The sequence below is a fragment of the Citrus clementina genome, unplaced genomic scaffold (assembly GCF_000493195.1).
Source record: "Citrus clementina cultivar Clemenules unplaced genomic scaffold, Citrus_clementina_v1.0 scaffold_3, whole genome shotgun sequence".
Classification (NCBI taxonomy): Eukaryota; Viridiplantae; Streptophyta; class Magnoliopsida; order Sapindales; family Rutaceae; genus Citrus; species Citrus x clementina.
The window spans coordinates 27,564,374-27,590,839 of NW_006262339.1; the positions used below are offsets into that span (position 1 = coordinate 27,564,374).

The 26,466-nt window shown below is 32.8% G+C and overlaps 3 protein-coding genes across 3 annotated transcripts; all 3 read left to right on the top strand.

Moving 5' to 3' along the window:
• The first annotated feature begins 13,055 nt into the window (after positions 1-13,055).
• On the top strand, positions 13,056-14,161 carry LOC112099806 (MDIS1-interacting receptor like kinase 2-like). Its single transcript, XM_024187278.1, has 2 exons — positions 13,056-13,410; positions 13,497-14,161. Exons 1-2 carry the CDS (start codon positions 13,056-13,058, stop codon positions 14,159-14,161), a joined length of 1,020 nt encoding a protein of 339 aa, XP_024043046.1.
• A 59-nt stretch (positions 14,162-14,220) lies between these two features.
• On the top strand, positions 14,221-16,033 carry LOC112099807 (MDIS1-interacting receptor like kinase 2-like). The gene is made up of 2 exons (XM_024187279.1): positions 14,221-15,553; positions 15,735-16,033. Exons 1-2 carry the CDS (start codon positions 14,221-14,223, stop codon positions 16,031-16,033), a joined length of 1,632 nt encoding a protein of 543 aa, XP_024043047.1.
• Positions 16,034-20,751: 4,718 nt separating this feature from the next.
• Positions 20,752-23,974, top strand: LOC18048061 (MDIS1-interacting receptor like kinase 2). The gene is made up of 2 exons (XM_024187280.1): positions 20,752-23,470; positions 23,661-23,974. The coding sequence occupies exons 1-2, from the start codon at positions 20,752-20,754 to the stop codon at positions 23,972-23,974; spliced, it is 3,033 nt and encodes a 1,010-aa protein (XP_024043048.1).
• The last annotated feature ends 2,492 nt before the right edge of the window (positions 23,975-26,466 follow it).

The window sequence follows — 26,466 nt, forward strand, 5'->3', positions numbered from 1 at the left end:
ATAAAATAAATATAAAGGACTCGTGCGTACCTTCCATTTCCCTCCTGTTTTTGTCACCCGCCTCTTCCTCATCTCGCCACCTGTTTCCCCCACTACGCACACAAAAACGTCACCGTTTCATTCTCACTCCTTCCTGACACCCTCTCCTTTTCCCCACATTCCTTCGTTTCATATCAACTCAAAAGTTCATTCTTTTAACATTAATAATAATAATTTTATTGAAATAAATCAATCAAAAAGGTAACTCCAAATATCCCCTCCAGCTTTTTGTTGCTTCTTAATTTTGATCGACTATGACGATGTACTAAACTAAAGCTTCAATTTTTTTCAGTTTTTTCAGTCAACGCTTTTGCTTCAAGATTTCGTTTTACCTTCCTTGAAAATTAAAGCTCACCTAATTGATACAATTAAAACTCTTTTTTTAGCTGAAAATTGATACAATTTTCACTTCATTTTTTCTTAACTTTGTATCCAGATTTGCTGCTTTTGTTTACAGTGTTTATTTTTTTAATATTTTTCTGTGGAGCTAAGCTTGACTTTGGTTACAGCTTTATAATATTTTAACATATAATCAGACTAATTTATTTATTTGTTGATTTATTATTTTTTAAATATGGTTTGAGACTTCTGATGTTTCAATATTTATTGCACACGTGTAGTGCAGTGGCTTCAATAAATATGGTATTGTAAAGTTTAAAGCTTTTTGCATGTGAATGAGCTGGTGTGTACACTTTCATTGATGTTTAGATTCATGTATGTGGTTATCTCTGATCTGGGTACACGTTAGATTTTAATTTTATGGCATGGTCCATTTGACCAAATATTTTTGTTACTTGAACTGATGAACACGAATTTTGAAGTGAATACGTGTGTTTGATTGCTGGATTTTGTAAGATTCCTTTGTAGAAATATTTTAATCCCACGAACAGTATGATTCAGCAAATAGCTTTGGGAATGGTATTGATTCTATTCTTGTTTGTTTATTCATATAAGAACTTTGATGCAACCTTCAGATTCCTTTTGAACCATGTAGTTATATATTTGGATTAGTTTATAGATGTTTTTTGTTACTTCCGCTCTTGATTGCTTATCATATGTTAGTTAAAGAGCAAACATTATACAAGTTCTTTATTGATTAGTGCTCTTTCGTATAACGGGTTCGTTACTGATGTTCACTTTCTTATTTGACTTTGTTTATGCAGTTCTTGTAGCGAGATTGTGTAATTTGAATATTCAGATACTTCCGTAGCTAATGGCTTCGCCAGATATTGAGTCTCCCTGGCTTTGTGCCGCTGGTGAATCCTTCCGTGCACGGTCGTTTAATATACGCGTGGAGAAGGGGAATGCAGCTGATATTTTACATGTGCTGGAAGTTCCCACCTCTTCTGTACCCTATAACTGTAGTATACCCAAGCCACCCCCTCTCCCATGTCTATTAACTCATGGGTGGCTTTAAGTATAAGCGAACAAGATGGTCGCCTAAGGCCCTAAGTTTTAGAAAGACCTCATTTTTTGAGTATTAGTAATAATTCTTTAGTTAATAAATATTTTTAAAAAAAAAATTGTGTGGTAGAAAAGCCTATTAGACATCTCTCTAACTAATAATTATCCTATAATTAATAATTATTTTTTATATAAAAACCTATAACTGGTTATCTTATTGTAAAAGAGATATAATTAATAATATTGTCTAACCATTAATTTATGCATTATTAGTTTTTCCAATAAAAATAAGTAAATTTTTTACCTTTTCAACTTCTTAAAAAAGATCAATTATTCAACATTAGAATCTTTGACTTTGCGTATTCCTTTTAATTTCTATTAAAAATCTTATAATCTAGAAAATCATAAATGAAAAATTTCTTGTTTTCTTCTCTGCAATGAAGATTATTACATGCATTAGTTCATTCAAAAAGAAAAAAAAATTAGTTACTTGAAATACAAAGTTGATATCCATTATCTAACCACCAATTCATGATCTCAACTTTCTATGTGCTACCATTCTAAATATTCTATTTAAAAATAGTGTTATTCTCATTTATTCGTTTGTTTATTTTTGTATAATTTCTAATGGTAAATTTTAGATTTTGTTTTTGAAAATTTTTAGAATCTTCTTCATTATTTGTTGAAATTCAAGAACTAAAACTGAAATTGATTTTCAGCTCTTTTTTGTTTTATTGGGTATTGAAGTTGCTAAATAAAAAGAGGCCTCATGAAAAAATAAATAAATAAATCGCCTAAGGCCCCTGATACTCTAAAGTCGGTCCTGTATTAACTCACCAGTATACCGGAATGAGCTGGGATACAGGACTTGTCCTCGGTAATAATATAGACATCTGCACCATTTCCTTCCTTGAAAAGCTTATCCCATACATCCTTTGTTTCCTTTGGAACAAAACTACAATGTAAAAATCTATTGGGATATTGAACTTTACCTTAGTTCTCTGTTAAAGTAGAGCTACACCGGGTTTTCTCAATAACAATTGCTTTAGTACTGTAAAGTAATTTCACTTCGGAGATGTTATGGATGTTAAATAGATGGTCCAGTGGCTAAGTTAGCAATTTTAGAACCTGCTTGAAGAGTTGGCATCTATTCAACATAAATATACAGTGTTTGGAATTACTCTGTTTATGATGAATATAGTTTTTAGAGGATTTGCATGTTACCGATTTATTGGGTCCTAGATTCCTTGAAAATGAATTATTATGGGTGTTGATGATTCAAAAAGGGGTCCCAGATATATCAAAATTGCTTGGTTTAATTTTTAAGACTCGTAAGGCGTTGGTTATTACGTCATCCATATATACTTGGTGTATGGTGTACTCTTTCATTTATAAATAAAATAAAGTTTGCTCATTCCTTAGAGGTTTAATGACATCCATCTCTGTATATATAAAAGACTACGTCCAATCAGAGTTTTGATTTTAAATATATTTTAGTTTGAAGAGCGTACGGGGCAGTGATGAACACATTTGACGAGTTCGAATGGGGGATATGTTGAAGATTTTTGTAACTAAAATGTTGTAGCTCAAAACCAACCGACTTTTTTTCTTTTCAGTTGATTAAATTCATGACAATACAAGAAAAGCTTTTAGTGTACGAGCCTTAGTATAATTTTTTAAATAGAGCTTATTTTACTATAGCTTTGTTAACAACAGCTTTTATTTTTTAAAAAATTATGTTGTGAAAGAAATGAAATAAGATTGTCAAATATGCAAATGATATTTTTAAAATTTTAACATTTTAAAAAGCTTATCAACATTTATTCTAAAAAATCCAGAATTTGAGCTTTTGTTTGTAAAGGTAAAAAACTTATTCAGTCCTCAAAAACTCTACTAAAAAATTATCTAACAACAACAATAAATTTTAAAAGAAATTATGAGTTTAAATAAATACTTATGGTCATTAGATAAACGATGCTAAACAAAGACTGAAAAATAAAAAAGAAATAATGAAAACGCAACAGATCAGCTTATGGGAGACACAATGAGTTTTACCTTCATTAAATACAAGAAATAAAAAAAATTGAGAAGCTCCACGCAGGGAGCAAGAAAAGTAGAGAACCAAAAGTTAACATAAATAATAGTTTAAAAAGCCATTAGCATTTCTTGAAAGAAAAAGTGGAGCTTATGCAAGAGGTGATGACCACAAGTGAAGATCACCAAATAAAGTCTGTACAATGAAGCTCAAGATTAACAATGACAATCTGGAGCAGTAATGCAACATCAAAAGAATTTATTCGGTTGGAGTCAGAATGAATGTGATAATATTTGCTCCACGATTTCTTTCCACCGATTATCCATCGAAGCATATCAAGCAAGAATGTGTTGTTGTATTTGGAATATGCAGCTCACTTTTCAGATCCAGCCTTTGGAATTGCCAAGTTTATGAAGCCAGACTCGTGCAATTGGACTGTATGCGCAAGCACGTATGGATTTGTCATTGTTTCTAATTTATAGACAATGATCTTTAAAACGGAGTAAACCATGTTTCTTTTTTTTTTTTTCTCAGTTGACTTTGCGGAGCTTGCTTACACAATGAAGATCACAGAAAAACCCGACGTGTACAGTTTCGGAGCGTTACACTGGAAGTGATCAAGGGTATCTAAGAGATTTTCTTTCCTCAGTTTCGTCTTCATCTTCCAACATGAACGTGCACGAGTAGTTGCTCTGCTATACTAGTCATTATTATTTGAGTTCTAAATATTTGCCTTCATTACTCATTGTTGCACAAACTAATCGTACACATCATGCTATGTAGGCCTCAATTCGGAACAAAAGAATGTTAGTTGAAGACACAACACAAAATAGAAAAATTTAGTTCTCAGATGGCCACAAAAGACTAGCTACGTTTTTGTCCCAAAAAAATAAGAAATAAGAAATAAACTGTTTGTACGGCCTCTGTAAACCAACTGCTTCAATGCCCCAATTTCAAATCTATCATTGATGTCAGAAGGAGTCAAATTTTGATAAAACGTTTTTGGGATTGTATCTAACAACATTTTTTTTCCCGGTTAGATATCAATGTTTATACAAAAGCAAAGATTTGGATGACAATTAAGCTAATAATTACGAATAATCCCAAGGGGTTGGAACTAAGATTTAAGGTGAACTGCCACGGAGGAGTCAAAATCAATCACTAAAATAATTGCCATAGCCTCAGCATAGTAATAATTAAAAAATAATTTCTTGCGCGTGTACAAAGAGGTGAACCCCTCGAATGTAAACTTGAAAGTGTTCACAATTGGATTAGTTAATGGACAATTCATAGTTATTGTTAATGTTAAAAGAAAGTAATAGATTGGGAAAAAAAATAAAAAATTAAGGATAATTTACAATTAATGTAGTCCTTGTGATTTAAGGAAAAATCAAGTAAGCCGGAAATAATTAGTACTATTTTTCAAATAAGTCCTCTGACCGTGTTTGACCATTCACCGTACTGCAAAGTAAGTGAAAAAATCGACTTCTTAGCAGCCCACTTCTATGATGCGATTAATTTCATCCATTCGCTGATTCGCGTGCTGGTAGTTAGGCAAGTTCATTTGTTGGCTGGAGAAATTTGATATTTTTGGTACCAAATTTATACGTGTGTGTGTGTGTATTTCCTTTAATTTGTGAATTTGGTATTTGTTGTGAAAATTTTAATATACTCGCAAGCGCACGAATCTAGAGATAGAATAGTGGTAACGAGGTCGATCCCACAGGGATTGTTATAAATTGAAAAATCTAATTTAAATATAAAATTAATATCAATTCTAACCTAGTTGACCAAATTAAGTTTTAAGAGAAATTAAACTAATTAAACTAAGAAAACAATTAAAGCAAATGAGAATTCAATAAGACAAAAATTACCAAGGTTTCAGAATCCACCACTATTCAACTAATAATTATCTAATTATTAATTAATCCCCAATTTTAGAGTGACAACTCGAAATCAATCTATGTCATCTCATGGATATAACAATTAAGCCCAAGTAATTACATCTAATGTAGGTTCTTTTTCTGCTTAATAATATGATATCTAAACATCCCATGTAAACGTATTGAATAACAAAGAGTCAAAGTTTTCCTAAGTACTATGTGTAAACAATTTAATGAAAGACATAGAATCAAAGATAATCATGTATAAACTTTATAAATCCAAGCATAGATTTAATTGAATATTAATCCTAACAATCAATAATGCATGACATAATTGATGAAAAGATTTTAATAACATCCATTTAATCATGTGAAATAAAAACCATAATCATTAAAGAACGTATATAGGGAATTAAAAAAATAAAAAGATAATTATTTCATTGAATAGAGTTTCATCTTTAACCTCAATATAAGTAAATTAGCTAGACATACTTGAATTAGGAGCAACAAAAGAGATAAAACCAGCCATGGAAGCCGAACTGCTACTGCTCAGCCTTGCGTCTTGCGTCTGCAGCTCTGGCGGCCCCCTTCTCTCCAAAAGCCAAAAGCTTGCTTTTATATTACTCTTTAAAATGGGCCCCACCGACCTTGTTATTTCCTTAAGTCAAAAGGCTTGGCCTTTTAATTTCTTTGCTCACTCACGTGCTCACCAATTAAGCTTGCACTAGGATTCCTTTTTCCAATTGTAAAAGCCAAGTGTGGGCCCCTTTAAGTTGCTTTCCATGCATTACAATGCTATGCACGCCCAGGTCACTTGAAAAATTGAAATTCTTTTTTAGTGCAAATTACTCTTGGCTTCACATGCTATAAACTCTTAATTGTGTCACGGCTTTGATTGATTCTTTCCCAAACTTGTTATTCTTTATGCACTTTTTATCCATAATCTCCAATTAATTCCCTATTCAATAAAAAATACAATTAATTAAAAATAAGAAATAAAAATAACTAGCAAATATATAATAAAGGGTAAAATATGTATATAAATTATGTTCATCAGTATTACTTCTGATCAAGTGTGCGAAACAGAAACAACGGTATTTATTACAGAAATATTTCTAATTTGCAGTATGGAAAGCTTGGAGATGTTAAATCTATCCCAAAATAACCTGTCAGGTTCAATTCTAAGTAATTTTGAAGAAATGCATGGCTTGTCATTGGTTTATGCATCTCCTACATTGAATTACAGGGCCCAATTCCAGTTGACAGATACACAGCCAGAAAATAAATAAACTCCGTATGGACAAACTTGACACTCCCGCGGCCAGATATGTTCCAAAATCTACTTATAGCCATAATTTTGATACAAAAGCCAATGGAATTATTGACCCTTATAAATTATGAATTACATCCTAATCTAGTTGCTTAATTTTGGATAGAAAATCTTGCTTTGATCATTATACCGCTTAGAAATATCAAATTGGGATAAAATTTTATATCACAGCTTTCTAAATAATTTACTTATCATTCAAATATAAAGTGGCCAGAGGACATGCCGAGCGTCAAAATGAAAGGAGAGAGGAGTAGTAGATAAGATACGGGTTAGAAGGAGTCAAAATTTGATAAACTTTTTTGGATATTATCTCACAAGTCACAACTTTTTTTCCTTTTCCCCTGTTTGGATCTCAGTGTTTATATAAAGCAAAGATGAGCGATGGTGTCTACCAGATTAGTTCTCTGGAGTTTAGATCACCGGGGTAACACAGACATTGACTCCTTCACTTCTCAATTGCTCTTTTGCTTCCGCTGTAATTGTTTTCTGCAACGTTGTTAAATTATAAATGAGTGTTTGATAACCTTTTCAATTTCAATCAACTTTTGTATTACCTTAATTATTTTGTTTCCTTTCTGCGTAATTGATCTTGTGTTTTTATAATATCAATGGTGTCACAAACCTTGAATACAGCATCTTTTACTGTTTTGTTGATTCTATTTTATACGTGTTTGTATTAGAATTTTTACTTATCATTGAAAAACCCGGGGATGAAATCTCATACGTACTAATTAATTAAATTTATTTCATAATAATAAACTAAATTAATTTTTTTTAATAATTTGATAACTTTACCTTAAAAGAAAAACTTTGATATGAATTATAACACTTACTATGGCATGAACATGGACGCGTTTTTTCCCAATCCAAAGCTTATCCTATGTTTGGCAAGGTTTTATATACTGGGAGAGGGATAAATAGAGAAAAACATATCCATTGGAACCGTACCTTCAACAGGATAAGTTGGGAAAAGCAATCAATAATTTAACTAATTAATTAAAATTATTAAAAAAAAAGTTGAAGGTGGGACAAAATCAAATTTATTTTTTATCCTTTACCTCCCCATGATACTATTCAGTCAGGGCCTAGAGACAAATTAAATTAATTATTACTAAGATAACAATATTATAGGTAAATCAATTTATTCTAATTCAATTATTTAATGATACATATATTACATAAATTAAAAAAATTATAGAAATTTTTATTTATATTTAATTAACTTCCATTTACATTGATTCAAATAATAAGCAGTACCAAATTTTTTTTTGTTAATAATATAAAATATGTTATTGGCAATAATAAAAGAATGTATTACAAATAATAATACATTTAAATATCTTGTAATTTAGATGTATATTTTTATTATTTATTTCATGTGGGAATCCTCCTTGTTTTTCAGCTTCAAGTTCGTTTGATTTATTTACTTCCATACTAGGCACAGTATATGGTGTTCTCATCCTTTTACAATGTAGTTCTGGTTGTAATAACTAATGATTAGAATTTTCCAGATAAGTCCTCTTACCGTTTTTAATCATTAACTAACAATTCATATTTTTAACGTTTATTAAGAATTTTAGGTTTGTCTATAAATAAATGAAAGGAATTAATAAGAAAATTAAAGAAGGATGAACAATTTTGGTAGAGTTAGGATGTAAACGAAAATATAAACAATTAATTGTGGCATTAAGTATGAGAAAAACTCAATCTAGACCACTCATATTTTGATATATCATTTGTCATTAGATCTTTAAAAGTCTAATAAACTAAGGGTTACAAATCCTTTTTTTTTTCTAACGTGCTCGAGTTCTACAGTACATTGGAGAAGTCCTAAAAAATTGATCAAGGCAACCTGGCTACAATTGATAGAAAGGAAACGTTTAAAGTGGCTTGATTAATTTACAAGAACCCAGTTCGCGAGTCCATGGTTTCTCTAGGAAGCCTCAGTCGGCTTGCGGTACCACAATTAATAGAAGCATAAAAAATAGCTTGATGTAACAAAGATTTGTGCGTTCTTTTAAATTCAGCATTTGAGTTCGTTATGATGAAGTTTCTGAGTTTCTTAATCACCTAGATAACATCCTTTATTGGCCGAGTCAAGTTGCTTCAGTGCCTAATCCATATTAATTCCTTGCATTTTAATGAAACAAGGATAAATCAAGTTCAACAAGGCAAATCATATGCATCCTCACTTCAGGATTTTTTACCACTCGTATTCTGATAGATCTTTAAAAGTCTAATAAACTAAGGGTTACAAATCCTTTTTTGTCTAACGTGCTCCTTTAAATTCAGTATAAAAGGTGCTGATGGGCAGGTGTGTCAAAGCAGAGTGATTTGTGATTATCACACCAGTGATATTTACTAGCTCTGAGTGAAAAGATCATCCTTGTAATCTTGTTAATCGTCTGCTTAAACATACTGAATATTTGCCTTCCTTTTTCCTTCAGGGTAATTACTAAAAGTTTTATAGTCTTGGGCATGATTTTATTGTCAATGTATAAATTTATTCTTTGCTTTTTACGCTTAATTCCGCATGATTTCTCTCAAATAAGCAAATTAATTCGCAAATTCGCAAATTAGTATACCGGAAATCTGGCTAGGATCGAGAAATAAAACTTAGTTTTGTTTGTTAAGCTGGTTCATATGAATATGAAAAGATATTGTAATTCAACTTTTAAAGTCTCTTTAATTTGTCTCGAACATTTTAATAACTTAAACAAAGTATGTACATTTGATGACAAAAAAAGAAGGGTATTGGAAAAGCCAACCCCAAAATATTTAGTCTTTCCGCTCTTTCTCTGGCATAATTTTCGAGGAGACAAAATGCCCAGCTAACAAGTTAATTTGATCTGTTAGGATCGAAAGAAACGTTAATTAGTCAATTCGTCCATTAATCTTGGTCACAAATGTTTATTCTATGTTCTGGGACTACTTTCCATGGACTTTAATTGTAGTTCGAAGGAGAATGGCTATCAATACAAAGATTTTTTGAACAGAACCGCATGCAACAAGTGAACCTTTTATTTGGAAAACTCTTCCCTACTTGATCAGGCTTTGACTCATACGCCTCTCAAATGCTTGTTTAGAAAAAGCTTGTGGGCACGATCCCCATACCCCTAGAAACACTCCACACCTTCAAAATGCAAAAGGTATATGAGGAGGAAACGATAGGAGAGCAAGGCAAAAAAAAAAAAAAAAACACTAATTCAAAACAAAGTCAATACCTTTACAAGAATTCCACATCTTTGCTAACTTAAGCATCGGAGTGGAATTCGGAAATCTCATTTTCCAATTGTCCCATTTCACATTTTGGTTTATTATGTGCGCAAATGACTTCCATCTACCGCACTTGGTTCAGTTCACATAGAAAAGAAATAGGTATTAACAATCACATATATTTTTTTATTATATTTCCGATATGACTTTTCATGTCCTTGCGTTGTATAAATTAAAAAAAAAAGGAGAAAGAGAGAGAGAATTGAAGAATCTTCCCGGAAAAACATTAACGTCAATTCAATCCCAGAAATTGTGCAATTCACGGTAAGCTAATCCGCCTTAACAAAGCTTGAAAACGTGCGTGCCGAGAATTTTTATTATAATTTTTTTATTGCTATTTAAATTAGGTAGTTGCGAATGCGAACTTGAAAATGACATATGCAATTTTATGAGCTGGCATTGATTACATTGTAAACCATGCATGCGATCTTCACTGTCAGCCATCAATGATAATGGAGGTTCTTGTGTTGAGTTTTATTACAGTCTCTGATTCATACATATAAAGCATTTAGTGACAGAATAAATTCAAAGAATTAGACTGTAATTTTTTTATAAAAATTAATTCGGTTCTCTTATCTTGGGACCATACCTTTTTATCCTGAGCCACACTCTTACAAGGTGAAATCAATAGTTTTTATATCATGAGTGACATAGAATTTGTTTCCCAACTTTTTACATATATTATTAATTTAAAGAGAACTTTACATGGCGTGATTTAATTCATATAAAACTGAGCTAACATACTTTTTTTTTTTTTGCTAAAATTTTTTTAGTAATGACGTCTGAACTAACGAAAATTTTCACTTACATATTCGAGTTCCAACATAGTATGCCAGTGAAAAAAATAAAACGTCATCTTACTGTTTATTTGATGAAAACCAAATGTTTAAAGTGACTTGATTTACAAGAACCCGATTAGCGAGCCCATGCTTTGCGTAGGTGCTTCAGGCCTCAGTAGCCCTGCGTTGTAATAATTAATAGAAGCATCAAAAATAAAATTTGTTTTGATGTAACAAAGATTTGTACTTACTAAATTCAGCATTTCAGTTCGTTATGGTGAAGTTTCTGAGTTTCTTAATCAAGTAAAATAGCATCCTTTATTAGCCGAGTCAAGTATAAAATTAAGGTGCTGATGGGCAGATGCCAAAGCAGAGTGATTTGAGATTATCACACCAGTGATCTTTGCTAGCTCTGAGTGCAAAGATAATGTTTGTAATCTTGTTAATACTCTGTATAAACAATACTCTCTTCTGAAATCCGTTGATCATATTTGTCTTTCACCTTGCAGAACTTGCTCACACAATGAAGATTACTGCATATTTGTCATTTCTTTTTTCCAAGGAAATTATTATGACAGTATTGAGATTTGAAATGATTGTTTGCAAATTTTATAGTTTAAAATTAAGTATGGATTTATTATCATAGTATGTTTATTCTTTGCTTTATGCTTAATTCATCTTGACTTGCTTACAGATAAGTAAATTAATTTGAAAATTAAGCTCGAAGTGTTGTATCCATTCTTCCAATATTAATTACAAGCATTCAATAGGATGCAACTGTTACAAGGTGCAAATCAAAATTATGGTAACAATGTTAGTAAATTGGAAAGCTAGCTAGTCTCTACAAATTCAATATAGTCTTGTCTATTAAATTGGTGGATACGAAGGTGAATAGAAATTATAATTCAACATTTAAAGTCTTTCTGTCTCACTCATTTTAATATCTTAACAATGTACATTTGATGACAAAAAAGAAGGGTATAGATAAGCCAACCCCAAAATATTTTGAATTTCCATTCTCTCTCTGGCGTAATTTTCGGGGAAGCAAATGCCCAGTGAACAAAAGTTTGATCAATCAATGATTGGATCCAAAGATACGTTAATTAGTCAAGTCTTTCCATTAATTTTGATCACAAATGTTTATCCTATTTTGTGGGACGACTTGCCATGGACTTTAATTGTAGTTGGAAGGGGAGTGGCTATCAATACAAAGATTTTTTTTCACGGAATCAGAATTGCGTGCAACAAGTGAACGTTTTGTTTGGTCAATTTTAAAATCGTAGATGTCTTTTAAGACTTTTGCCTTAAGCAACGGGGAAAACTCTTCCCTACTTGATCAGGCATCGATCATACACCAGTTAATTGCTCGTCTGGATTCGATATAATATTGGTTCGTGTGAAAAAAAGCTACTCGTGGATTCCACCTAATAACTCCAATATTTTTTCCTGAAATTAAAACCATAATCTTTAGCCTTTAACCATTTAGACTTTGGGCACGGACGAACGGTGTGTTATGTAGTTCATAGTTGAAGTGAAAACGGTCTAAATGTGGTGTGTGTGCGTGTTTAGAAATGTACCTTTAGGTAGCGTTTGGTTTTAAGAAAGAGGAGGAGAGGAGGGATAAAAAATGGAGAGGAGTGGAGAGGTAATGAGAGGATAGGAGTGCAAAAATTGATATTTATTGTTTGGTTTAAAAAAAAAAATTAAAAGGGAAAGGAATTACATGTTTTTTTAATTTGGACAAGTATACCCATTGGAATTTAGTGTTAAAATGTTAATATTAGCAGTAAATATAATAAAAATAATTAAACTATAAGTTAAATTAATCTATAATATAAACTAATAAGAAAACATTTGAGTTTATATTATATTTTTAATTCATTCATTATTATTTTATAATCAAAATAACTAACCAACAAGTAGTGGATGGACGACTACAAGTCGTATATCGACGTAGAAGAACATGACATACGGCTCAAACGGTGATTGATTTACTGAACTGCAACCAAAGGAACCATTTTTTGGATAATTTCAGAGCAATAGTATTCAGACTACTATGTAAAAAACATTCTAATCTTGGAAAACTTTTCCACCTTATGAAACATTGGAAAAATCTTCCCAACTTGACGCATCGACTTGTTGACCTCTCAATTGCTCTTGTGTGTGGCTTCTATAAATTTGGCGTCCAACGTGCTCGTTTTCTGCACCGTTGTATGTTTTCCAAAAGCTAAGAGTCATCAAAAGATCTTTTGAATTTCAATAAAACTTCGGTTTAACTTTATTTATTTGATTGTGTTTTTGGAATATCAATGGGGTCACCAACCCTCAATACAGTTGTTTCACTTGTTTTGTTGATCCTATTTTTTGTGTTAAGTTTCTTAATAACTGTTTCTTCAGAATCTAATGAAGAAGCCGATGCTCTTCTCAAATGGAAAGCCAGCCTTCAAATCCATAACCGATCTCTCCTTTCTTCTTGGATTAAGGATACCTCCAATGTTTCATCCAAAATAAGCCCATGTGCTTGGTCCGGAATCAGTTGCAATGATGCCGGAAGAGTCATCAAGATCAGCCTCCCAGGTGTCGGATTAAAAGGTAAGCTTCACGACTTCTCATTCTCATCGTTTCCTCATGCTTATCTTGATCTCAGTAGGAGTGGACTCTTTGGTACTATCCCGCCTCAAATTAGCAACCTTACGAATCTTAGCAACCTTTATTTAACATCCAATCAATTGTCAGGAATATTCCTCCAGAGGTTGGTCTTCTGAGTCATTTGAAGTTCCTTTACGTTGATTCGAACCAATTAGATGGCTCAATTCCACCAGAAGTAGGTCAATTAAGTTCTCTGGTGGAGCTTTTCTTGTTCTCTAACAACTTGAACGGTTCAGTTCCTCCTTTAGGTAATTTGACACACATCTCTTTATTGTACATTCGTGAAAATTCATTTTCTGGTTTTATTCCTCCGGACATTGGAAACTTGAAATCTATGTCCATCCTAGATTTGAGCAGTAATCAATTTAGTGGTCCAATCCCTGTTTCTTTCGGTAATTTGACCAACCTAAAAAACCTAGACCTCCTTTATAACAACCTATCCGGTTCCATTCCACCCTCCCTCGACAATCCTGTTTTAACTATGCTAGGATTGGATTTCAATCATTTTACAAGTTATTTACCGCACAATATTTGTCGAGGTGGAGCACTACAGTACTTTGGTGTTTCTGAAAACCATTTTCAAGGAACAATCCCTAAAAGCTTGAGAAATTGCACAAGCTTAATCCGAGTACGCCTTAATGGAAACAACCTTACTGGAAATATATCAGAAGCTTTGGGCATTTATCCTAACCTGACTTTCATAGATCTCAGCCGCAATAATTTTTACGGTGAAACTCATCTAATTGGGGGAAATGCCCAAAATTAGGCACTCTCAATGTTTCGATGAATAACATTACTGGAGGTATACCGCGCGAGATCAGAAACATGTCTCAACTACAAGTACTCGATCTTTCATTGAATCATATAGTTGGGGAGATTCCAAAGGAACTTGGAAAGTTAAATTCTCTAAGCAAGCTCATTTTGAGAGGGAATCAATTGACAGGGCGTCTACCTACAGAAATCGGCTCACTCATTGAACTTGAATACCTCGACTTTTCTGCTAATAGGCTCAACAATTCAGTCCCAGAAATTCTCGGCAACTTGCTGAAATTGCACTACTTGGGCTTAAGCAACAACCAGTTTGTCCAAGAATTGCCAAAGGAATTGGAGAAGCTAGTTCAACTTTCAGAATTAGATGCAAGTCATAACCATTTTGGAGGAGAGATACCATTTCAAATATGCAGTTTGAAAAGCTTGGAAAAGTTGAATCTCTCCCACAATAATCTTTCTGGTTCGATTCCAAATTGCTTTGATGGAATGCACGGTCTATCAGTCATTGACATTTCTGATAATCAATTACAAGGCCCAGTTCCAAATAGCACAGCATTTCGGAATGCCTCAGTGGAAGCGTTAGAGGGGAATAAGGGATTGTGTGGAGGTTTGAAAGGAATGCAACCATGCAAAGTTTTCTTGTCACACAAGCAAAATTCTAGAGCCAAGTGGTTTGCAATAGCGTTCCCTGTTTTAGGAGCACTATTTCTTTCAATGGCGTTGATAGCAATTTTTATTCTTCGAAAGCGGAAGTCAGACTCAGGAGATCGACAGAGTAGCAACCAGAACCCTCATGGATTGTTTTCTATATTGAATTTTGAAGGGAAACTTGTGTACGATGAAATTGTTAGAGCAACAAATGATTTTGATGCACAGTATTGCATTGGAAATGGCGGACATGGAAGTGTTTATAGAGCTGAACTACCATCTGGACAAGTCGTAGCTATTAAGAAATTTCACTCGCCACTTCCATGTGACCAGATTGCAGATCAAAAAGAATTCTTGACCGAAGTTGAGGCCTTGAAAAATATACGACATCGAAACATTGTGAAGTTTTATGGATTTTGCTCACATGCCCGACACTCTTTTTTGGTCTATGAATTTCTTGAAAGGGGTAGCTTGGCTGCGATCTTGAGCAGTGATGCAGCAGCACAAGAACTGGGTTGGAGTCAGAGAATGAATGTGATCAAAGGCGTAGCTGATGCTTTGTCTTACTTGCACCATGACTGCTTTCCTCCGATTGTCCATCGGGACATATCAAGTAAGAACTTGTTGCTGGATTTGGAATATGAAGCTCATGTTGCAGACTTTGGAATTGCTAAGTTTCTGAAGCCAGACTCGTCCAACTGGACTGAATTTGCTGGCACATACGGATACGTTGCACCAGGTATTTTGTATTCGTTTGTTACCATTTTGAGGAGTCTGCGGTAACAGAACAATGTAACTAGATATTGTTGAAAAAATTATGTAGTACATTCAGTAGACTTGTAAAAGCTTACTAGTTTATGCACATTTATCTGAGAAACAGAGTAAACATTTTTTTTTTTTTTGGGTCCTTGACCTTGCAGAGCTTGCTTACACAATGAAGATCACAGAGAAATGCGATGTGTACAGTTTTGGAGTGTTAGTGTTGGAAGTAATCAAAGGGAAGCATCCAAGAGATTTTCTTTCTTCGATTTCATATTCATCTCTCAACACGGATATAAAACTTGATGAAATGTTGGACCCGCGTCTTCCAGCTCCATCACGCAGTGTTCAAGAAAAATTGATATCAATCGTAGAGGTTGCGTTTTCCTGCTTAAATGAGAGTCCAGAGTCTAGGCCAACTATGAAGATAGTCAGTCAACAATTAACCTCAGCTGCTTGACGGAGTCCTAATTTTCTAAGTATACTTCAAATTTGCTTGCCTTATTTTTCTCATGTACTATGGTTTGTTTGTTCTAGTTTTCAAGAATTAGGAGGCGTTGGTTATTACGTCATCCATATATAATTCGCATATGGTGTACTCTTTCATTTGTAAATAAAGTTTGCTCATACCTTAGAGGTTTAGTTAAAAGAACGCCTGGGGCAGTTGTGAGTAAAGTCAGTTTGTAATAATTAAAAATAATAATTTCTTTCGACATGCACAACAGGTGAACCCCTCAAATGTAAACTTGAAAGTGTGTACCATTGTATCAATTAATGGGTGGCTCTTACTTATTGGTAATGTTAAATTAAATGTTAAAAGAAAGGAACAGACGGGGAAAAAAAAAAATTGGGATAATTTAAATGCAGTTGACACAAAGAGAAATAAAGTAAAATAAAAACTTTTTCTCGACAACGGCGCCAAAAACTTGACACAACTTAAAAGTAATTTTTAACTCTCAAGTATAAAATTGTATTGTTGTATTATAGCTCGGTGAGTCCGAGGTCGATCTACAGAGAAAATTTTTAATTTTTAATTTTATTTTATCTAAAAATTGAAAATGAAACTTAAATATAAACAACTTAATTTAAATAAAACTATGAAAATGAATTAGTTAGGGTTGTGGATCCACTCTTAGTAGCAAATAAAACTTAATAAATTCTTTTTGCCATTTTTTTATATTTATTGCCCAAGAGATTAATTATATAAATTATTTTTATTTTCCCTTTAATTTTATGATGGATTAAGTATTTATTGTGCCAAAATTTAATTTGTCTACAATAAGTCAAAATACCTTTTTACCATGCCTTATATTAAGATATTAAGAATTTATTGTGCCAAACTCCTTTGTTTGTCTACAATAAATCAAAATTTTAAAATATAAAATATGTATAAAATTAAATAGAAAATAATTTAATTTATAAAATTAAAAATAGAATTTGATTAAATCATATTTATTTCCTAAGAGTTTCACCTTACCCTAACTATTATTATTTAGTCAAGCATAATTGAAATAAAAAGAATTATTAAAATTAAATTACTTATAATTAAAATGAATAAAAACAACTAAAATGAAAATAAAACTAAATTTATTTATAAAAATAATTACAAAAAATATTAAAAACACTCATGGAAAACAAGATTACAAGAAGATTAAGAGAAATTAAGAAGAAGAGAGATGTAGAGAGATATCAAAAACATAAAACTGAGGCTCTATTTATAGAAAAATAAATTTATGATCCAGTATTTCGCGGTCTATCATAAGCTTCATGCATACGCTCCTCACAACCATTAGATGAACATCCAACGGCTATTCAAACTTCAAAAGTCAACATCACATGTGGCATCATTTGAGACATCGATTCGGCCAAAGAATGGCTGAGATTTGGCGGGTTAATGGGTGGATTGAGTCAACCCGAATACAAAGATTTGAATCCTACAACTTGTTTCACCAACCATTGCCATGTGGCATAATCGTAGCTATTGAATTATGAACGATTGAGATTTAGTCAAAATTACCAGCTATCCCAAGTACTCATATCTATTGTAAGCTCATTTTATCATTCATTCACTGCTCGATTCACAGGAAAAGTCAACCTTTTTTTTACACAAGCCCAATTTTAAGCCAAACTTGACTCATCTTAAGGTTTTTGGATCTCTGGAATCCAAATTTGACATCTATTTATCTTTTTGGAGCCTTGAATTACGTGAAATTAATATTTTACCTAATAAACACACAAAAATACATAAATTAGATATATTTAACACATAATTAATAATTCCTAATATATTGTATGAACACAAATATTAATCATACATAAGCACAAAATAACATTATTATCGCTTGATAATTAAACAATTTTTAATACTAATCAGCAGTCATTGAAGGAACTTATTGCTCTCACCAATTGTCTTGAATGCTCTAATGGCTTACACTTTGTAGAATCGCCAATGTTGTGATAACAACTTTGATGGTTAAAGTTTGATTGTGAATCTCGGTTGAATGATTTAATTTATATTTGATTCTTATACCAAGCGAACCTTTACCAAGTTAATCTTTTTTCCGTATGTTTAGTTTTGTTATGTCAAAGTTAGTTGATGTCCTATATTTGATCAATGTGGATGGCTAATCAAAATTAAAGAATCCTTGAACGAGATTGAGGGCTCGACAGAGATACGACATCAGGGCATTGTAAAACATGGCTTACATTCAATTTTAGTTTATGAATTTCTTGAAAGGGGTAGCTTGGCCATAATATTGAGCAATAATGCAGCCACAAAAGAGTTAAGTGGGCTGGAGTCAGAGAATGAATGGGATAGAAGGCGTTGCCGATGCCTTGTAATATTCGTTTGTTGCCATTTTGAGGAATATTATTAGGGGATTGCCACTTTCCCATTATTAGGGGGTTGCTACTTTCCCCCTACAGTAATTAACATATACAATTTATCCTCTTGCTGTTTTTATAATGACCAAAAACCCTCCTGACAGCATAAGTTTACAATATTACCCTTATTTTTAATTACTCTTTTATTTATATTTATTATAAATTAAATAAATTACATTAATAGAAACTAAATAAAAAATTAAGTATTGAAAATAAAAAATATATGTTTTGATATGAGCAAAAAAATTAATAATAAATTTTTTTCTTGTAATTATTTATTTTGTGAACATTTTCTTATAATAAACATTTTGTAATAAATTTTTATTTGTCATTCAAAATTTCTAATAATAATTTTTTTATCATTTTATAATAACTTTCTTATATATTTATTATAAGAAACTTTTCACAAAATAAATAAGTACAAAAAAAAATTTATTATTAATTTTTTTCTCATATCAAAACATATATTTCTTGTTTTTAATGCTTAATTTTTTATTTAGTTTCTATTCATGTGATTTATTTAATTTATAAACCTAAATATAAATAAAAGAGTAATTGAAAATAAGGGTAATATTGTAAACTTATTCTATCAGGGGGGTTTTGGCCATTATAAAAACAATAGGGGGGGAAATGATATATGTTGATTACTGTAGGGGCAAAATTGGTAATCTCCCAATATTATTATGCAACACATTCTATAGAGATATAAAAGCTTACTAATTTATACGCATTGATCTTTAAAAAGAGAGTAAACATTTTTTTTTTGTCCTTGACCTTGCAGAGCTTGCTTACACAATCAAGATCACAGAAAAATACGACGTGTACAATTTCGGAGTGTTATTATTGGAAGTGATCAAGGGAAAAATTTAAATGCAATATATATATATTTAAATGCAAAATTAATATACATACATACATACATACTTACATACATACATACATACATATAAATTATTTTTTGAAGAATAAAATAATTTGAAACAATATATTTACATATATTATTTTTATTGTTTACCCTCAACTTATTATTCTCCAAAAAAAAATAGTATATGTATATGTATTTTGCTTTTAATTTTTAAATTAATTCTGAAGAGTTCTGAAAAAATTTCTGAATTAATTTAAAAATTATGATAATTCCCTTACTTTTTCAAATAATTTTGCATGTAATTTTTAATTATTACCATTTAAGAAATTATTTAATTAATTAAATTATTAAAGATATTCATCTTCCAGACATCAAAGAAACACCGAAGGTAAAATACTAAGATCCGCAAAACAGTTTGACTCTCAAGAAAATTTGGATATAGTTTAAAAATCAAGTGGGAGGATTCGATTAGTTTAGTCAAACAAGAGGGTTTAGCTATTTTTTTCCATTAAACAAGTGTCGAATGCATCTTTATTTATTATTGATACCAAGTGTCCGACTCAGACTGGAAGAATGAATCTGAAATCGTCTTAAGGCATGGAAGAATCAATGCATAATGTGTGTATGGAAGAAAAAAAAATAATAAGGCAAGTGGTAACTGAAATAAGGATGAACTCACATTAAACATATTCCATGTGTTTCACGTTGCTAAAAAAAAGAACAACATTTTCCACGTACGCCATGTGCAGCAATAATCATGCCTGTCTACACAGAAGCACAGTTCACGTTTGAACTTTTTCTTTTTTCTTTTTTCCCCATTTCACATACCATAACCCCATCCCATCCTATACGCAAAAAGAAATTAAAGCTTCCACATTGTGAGGGGAATCGATCTTAACTAAGCTATGTGAGCTTAGATGGATTATAATTTTTACCATTCAATTGTGTGTTTTTTTCTGGAATGATTGAACATCGATGATGAAATAAGGTATTAAAAATCTATCCAAGATTAAAAAAAAAAAATCCAAGAAACTGTGTGCTTTCTATAGCAGATATAAGATCCTTACAGGTGATTCGGATTAAATTTTTTTCTTTTAAAAAAGGCCTAACAAATTAAATTTACAAAGTTTTAGTGAATTAATGATTTTTAACATTTTAGTAAATTAACTTTGTGAAAATTTTAATTATTCACAAATGCCCTGTTTTTCTAGTAGTGAATAAAAGCATAAAAAATAAATAAAAAAAAGACCTAATTCTAGTTTGTCCACTTCCGAATTTTCTTCGTTTATCTTCTTTGTGTTTTCACTAAGCTTTACTTGACGCCTTGACTCGTTTACTCCAAATAGCCAACCCGATTTCTGTCGTATAGTTTCTATAAATTTAGTTCCCGATTGTGCTTGTTTCATGAACCAATGTTCATGTCGATGCCAATGGGGCCACTCACTCTGCATACAGTAGTTTCTTCTCTTGTTTTCTTGATCCTATTCTTTGTGTCAAATTTTTCTCTTCCTGTTTCTTCTAATTCTAATGAAGAAGCTGATGCTCTTCTCAAATGGAAAGCCAGCCTTCAAAACCATAACCGATCTCTCCTTTCTTCTTGGATTAACGACGCCACCAATGTTTCTTCCAAAATAAGTGCTTGGTCTGGAATCAACTGCAATGATGCTGGAAGAGTCATCAACATCAACCTCACAAATACAGGCTTAAGCGGTACACTTCATGATTTCTCATTCTCATCGTTTCCTCATCTTGCTTATCTTGATCTCAGGCTTAATGAATTATTTGGTATCATCCCGCCTCAAATCGGTAATCTCTCCAAGCTCCAGTTACTTTCGCTACATGCAAACAACTTTTCTGGAAGAATACCGTCTGAAATTTGCCTTCTAACTCACTTGAAAGTTCTTTTCTTGCACTCCAACAATTTGAACGGCCCAATCCCTCCTTCTTTAGGTAACCTGAACAACTTGGTTAAGTTGTTTCTTCTTAATAATTCACTTTCTGGTTCTATTCCTCCAAATATTGGAAACTTGAGGTCACTTTTAGAACTAGATTTGAGTATAAATCAACTTAGTGGTTCAATACCTCCTTCTGTGGGTAACTTAAGTAGCATGACTCGATTGTATCTTTATGGTAATTCATTTTATGGTTCCATTCCACCAAATGTAGGAAACTTGAAGTCCCTTTCTGATTTACAGTTGAATGACAATCAACTCATCGGTTATATTCCACGTTCCTTTAGTAATCTAACCGGGTTATCAATTTTACGTTTGTCTAAAAACGAGCTTTTTGGTTCCATTCCAGATGAAATAGGAAAGATAAGGTCTCTTAGCATTCTCGATTTGAGCCAAAATCAATTTAAAGGGGTTCTTCCACCATCTGTTAGTAATTTGACCAACCTAAAACAACTAGACCTCCTTTATAACAACCTATCCGGTTCCATTCCTCTCTCCCTCGACTATCCTGTGTTAACTATGCTAGTATTGGATGAGAACCATTTCACTGGTTATTTACCCCACAATATTTGCCGAGGCGGAGCACTACAATATTTTAGTGTTTCTGAAAACCATTTTCAAGGAACAATCCCTGAAAGCTTGAGAAATTGCACGAGCTTAATCCGAGTACGCCTTAATGGAAACAACTTTACTGGAAATATATCAGAAGCTTTGGGCATTTATCCTAACCTGACTTTCATGGATCTCAGCCGCAATAATTTTTACGGTGAAATCTCATCTAATTGGGGGAAATACCCAAAATTAGGCACTCTCAATGTTTCGATGAATAACATTACTGGAGGTATACCGCGTGAGATTGGAAACTCGTCTCAACTACAAGCACTCGATCTTTCATTGAATCATATAGTTGGGGAGATTCCAAAGGAACTTGGGAAGTTAAATTCTCTAACCAAACTCATTTTGAGAGGGAATCAACTTACAGGACGCCTGCCTACAGAAATCGGCTCACTCATTGAACTTGAATACCTCGACTTTTCTGCTAATAGGTTCAACAATTCAGTCCCAGAAATTCTGGGCAACTTGCTGAAATTGCACTACTTGGGCTTAAGCAACAACCAGTTTGTCCAAGAATTGCCAAAGGAATTGGAGAAGCTAGTTCAACTTTCAGAATTAGATGCAAGTCATAACCTTTTTGGAGGAGAGATACCATTTCAAATATGCAGTTTGAAAAGCTTGGAAAAGTTGAATCTCTCCCACAATAATCTTTCTGGTTCGATTCCAAATTGCTTTGATGGAATGCACGGTCTATCAGTCATTGACATTTCTGATAATCAATTGCAAGGCCCAGTTCCAAATAGTACAGCATTTCGGAATGCCCCAGTGGAAGCGTTAGAGGGGAATAAGGGATTGTGTGGAGGTTTGAAAGGAATGCAACCATGCAAAGTTTACTCGTCACACAAGCAAAATTATGGAGCCAAGTGGTTTGCAATAGTGTTCCCTGTTTTAGGAGCACTATTTGTTTCAATGGCGTTGATAGCAATTTTCATTCTTCGAAAGCGGAAGTCAGACTCAGGAGATCCACAGAGTAGCAGCCAGAACCCTCCGGGATTGTTTTCTATTTTAAATTTTGAAGGGAAACTTGTGTACGATGAAATTGTTAGAGCAACAAATGATTTTGATGCAGAGTATTGCATTGGAAATGGTGGACACGGAAGTGTTTATAGAGCTGAACTACCATCTGGGACAGTCGTAGCTGTTAAGAAATTTCAATCACCACTCCCATGTGATCAGATTGCATATCAAAAAGAATTCTTGACCGAAGTTGAGGCCTTGACAGAGATACGACATCGAAACATTGTGAAGTTTTATGGATTTTGCTCACATACCCGACACTCTTTTTTGGTCTATGAATTTCTTGAAAGGGGTAGCTTGGCAGCGATCTTGAGCAGTGATGCAGCAGCACAAGAACTGGGTTGGAGTCAGAGAATGAATGTGATCAAAGGCGTAGCTGATGCTCTGTCTTACTTGCACCATGACTGCTTTCCTTCGATTGTCCATCGAGACATATCAAGTAAGAACTTGTTGCTGGATTTGGAATATGAAGCTCATGTTGCAGACTTTGGAGTCGCTAAGTTTCTAAAGCCAGACTCGTCCAACTGGACTGAATTTGCAGGCACATACGGATACGTTGCACCAGGTATTTAGTATTCGTTTGTTACCATTTTGAGTAATATTTTTATGTTGTGTGTCGTAACATAACAATGTACCTAGATATTGTTGAAAAAATTATGTAGTACATTCAGCAGACCTGTAAAAGCTTACTAGTTTATGCACATTTATCTCATAAACAGAGTAAACATTTTTTTTTTGGGTCCTTGACCTTGCAGAGCTTGCTTACACAATGAAGATCACAGAGAAATGCGATGTGTACAGTTTTGGAGTGTTAGTGTTGGAAGTGATCAAAGGGAAGCATCCAAGAGATTTTCTTTCTTCGATTTCATCTTCATCTCTCAACACGGGTACAGCACTTGATGAAATGCTGGACCCGCGTCTTCCAGCTCCATCATGCAGTGTTCAAGAAAAACTGAGATCAATCGTGGAGGTTGCGTCTTCATGCTTAAATGAGAGTCCGAAGTCTAGACCAACTATGAAGATAGTCAGTCGACAATTGCAGATTTCAGCTGCCTTGACTGAGTCTTAATTTTCTAAGTATACTTCTAATTTACCTGGTGTCTTTTTTTTTTTTTTTTCTTCTTTCTTCTAATTTGCTTGGTTTATTTTTCTCATGTACTGTAGTTTGTTGGGTAATTTTCGGATACCTCCCTGAGGTTTACCCCTGCTACACTTAGAGAGAAAGTATGAATATATTAACATATAGCACCCCTGACGTATATAAGCGTTAGGGAGCCGTTTGGTTTGACTGAGTCATAATTTTCTAAGTATACTTCTAATTTACTTGGTGTCTTTTTTTTTTCTTTCTTCTAATTTGCTTGGTTTATTTTTCTCATGTACTGCAGTTTGTTGGGTAATTTTCGGATACCTCCCCTGAGGTTTACCCCTGCTACACTTAGAGAGAAAGTATAAATATATTGACATACAGTGCGTACCACTGTATTAATTAATGGCTGGCTCTTACTTACCAATAATGTTAAATTAAATGTTAAAAGAAAGGAATAGATATGGGGGAAAAAATTAAAAATTGAGGATATATAATTTACAATGTAGTCCTAGTGATTTAACCAAAAATCAAATAAAGCAATAATAATTAGTTTTTTTTTTTGAATGATTTGTTTTAGCTTTGAGTAAACGATTTGAAGGAACTTATCGCTCTCACCAATTGTCTTGAATGCTCTAATGGCTTATACTTTGTAGAATCGCCAATGTTGTGATAACAACTTTGATGGTTAAAGTTTGATTGTGAATCTCGATTGAATGACTTAATTTACATTTGATTCGTATGCCGACCTCTACCAAGTTAATCTTTTTTTCTGGATGTTTAATTTTGTTATCTCAAAGTTAATTAGCTGATGTCCTATATTTGATCAATGTGGATGGCGGAACAAAATTAAAGAATTCTTGAACGAAGTTGAGGCCTTTACAGAGATACGACGTCAGAGCATTGTAAAACATGACTGACATTCAATTATAGTTTATGAATTTCTTGAAAGGGGTAGCTTGGCCATAATCTTGAGCAATAATGCAGCCACAGGATAAAAGGCGTTGTCGATGCCTTGTAATATTCGTTTGTTGCCATTTTGAGGAATATTATCATCCAACACATTCTATAGAGATATAAAAGCTTACTAATTTATACGCATTGATCTTTCAAAAGCGAGTAAACATTTTTTTTTCTTTTTTATTTGTCCTTGACCTTGTAGAGCTTGCTTACACAATCAAGATCACATAAAAATGAGGTGTACAGTTTCGGAGTGTTAGTATTGGAAGTGATCAAGGGAAAGCATCCAAGAGATCAGATGTTTTTTTCCGCAGTTTCAGCTTCATCTTCCAATGCCGCTTGATGAAATGTTGGATGTTCAGAGCAAGTTGATCATTACTGTTTGAATTTTAAATATCTGCCTTCATTTCTGCTGCACAAGTTAATTATACGCATCATGCTTATGCAGGCCTTAATTCGGAGCAAAAGAATGTTATTAGTTGACAGAATGTGCAACTAGAGAAGGATTTCATCCACCAATTCATAGTTAATTAGTCTCTCTTCAACACAAAATAGAAAATTTAGTTGACAGATGGCCACAAAAGACTAGCTTCGTTTTTGCTAAAAAAATAAATAAAATCTGCTTCTATGGCCCCTGTAAACCAATTCCTTCAATGCCCCCAATTTCAAAACTATCATTGATATAGAGCCATTGAACCTGGGCTTCATATTCAACTTTTCAGCGTTCCATTTCTTGCCTGAAGTTTTTGAGAGCTTGGACGCACTTAGGGTGCGTTTGGGATTGAGGTGCTGTAGCTTTTAAGCTACAGCTGCTGTGAAAAAAAAGCTGTAATTATGAAATAAAAGTTAATAATATATAGTAAATATAAATTTTAAATAATAATTTTATCAAAATTATTAAAGATATAATAAATTTTATATTATACAAGTGAAAAATTATATCAACATAGCTTAAAAGCTACAGCAGCTAGTGTTTACCAAACACTTTAGTGCTGTAGCTTTTAAGCTACAGCTGCCCAACCTCAATCCCAAACGCACCCTTAGTCTTGACAGTACTACATAACCCTCGCGAGATATGTCCCAAAATCCCCTGGGCCATAATTTTGCTACAAAACCCGACAGAATTAATGATCCTTATTAATTATGAATTACATCGTCCTTTGGTTGCACAATTTTGGATAAAAAAATTGGACCAGTTTCGGTGATCGGCTGAGCTTGTGTGGACTATTAAGCACTAAATCAATAGTTGAGATTTGTCCAACATGAGTTTCACGTGGATCCCAATCAACTCTTGACCATAGATTCTGTACCCTACACAACATGCTTATGGTTTAAAAATAAAATAAATCATGTTAATGCTTTGAATCAATACTTAATGCATTGACAATCATTTTCTTTGTGCACCGACTTGTCGATAAAGAAAGTTTAATGGTCCATCTATTAGTTTACATCTGCTTAATTTGATTGGAATGAAACGAAATTAATAGTTTCTTTGTTTTAAAAAATAAATAACTATA

What these genes read in the sequence shown, in the direction of transcription:
- LOC112099807 (XM_024187279.1), top strand. Translation starts at nt 14,221, where the DNA reads ATGTCTCAACTACAAGTACTCGATCTTTCATTGAATCATATAGTTGGG. An exon ending in ATACGGATACGTTGCACCAG is followed by an intron (nt 15,554 to 15,734) that starts GTATTTTGTATT and finishes TTGACCTTGCAG; the next exon opens with AGCTTGCTTACACAATGAAG.
- LOC18048061 (XM_024187280.1), top strand. Translation starts at nt 20,752, where the DNA reads ATGGGGCCACTCACTCTGCATACAGTAGTTTCTTCTCTTGTTTTCTTG. An exon ending in ATACGGATACGTTGCACCAG is followed by an intron (nt 23,471 to 23,660) that starts GTATTTAGTATT and finishes TTGACCTTGCAG; the next exon opens with AGCTTGCTTACACAATGAAG.
- LOC112099806 (XM_024187278.1), top strand. Translation starts at nt 13,056, where the DNA reads ATGGGGTCACCAACCCTCAATACAGTTGTTTCACTTGTTTTGTTGATC. An exon ending in CAGTAGGAGTGGACTCTTTG is followed by an intron (nt 13,411 to 13,496) that starts GTACTATCCCGC and finishes ATATTCCTCCAG; the next exon opens with AGGTTGGTCTTCTGAGTCAT.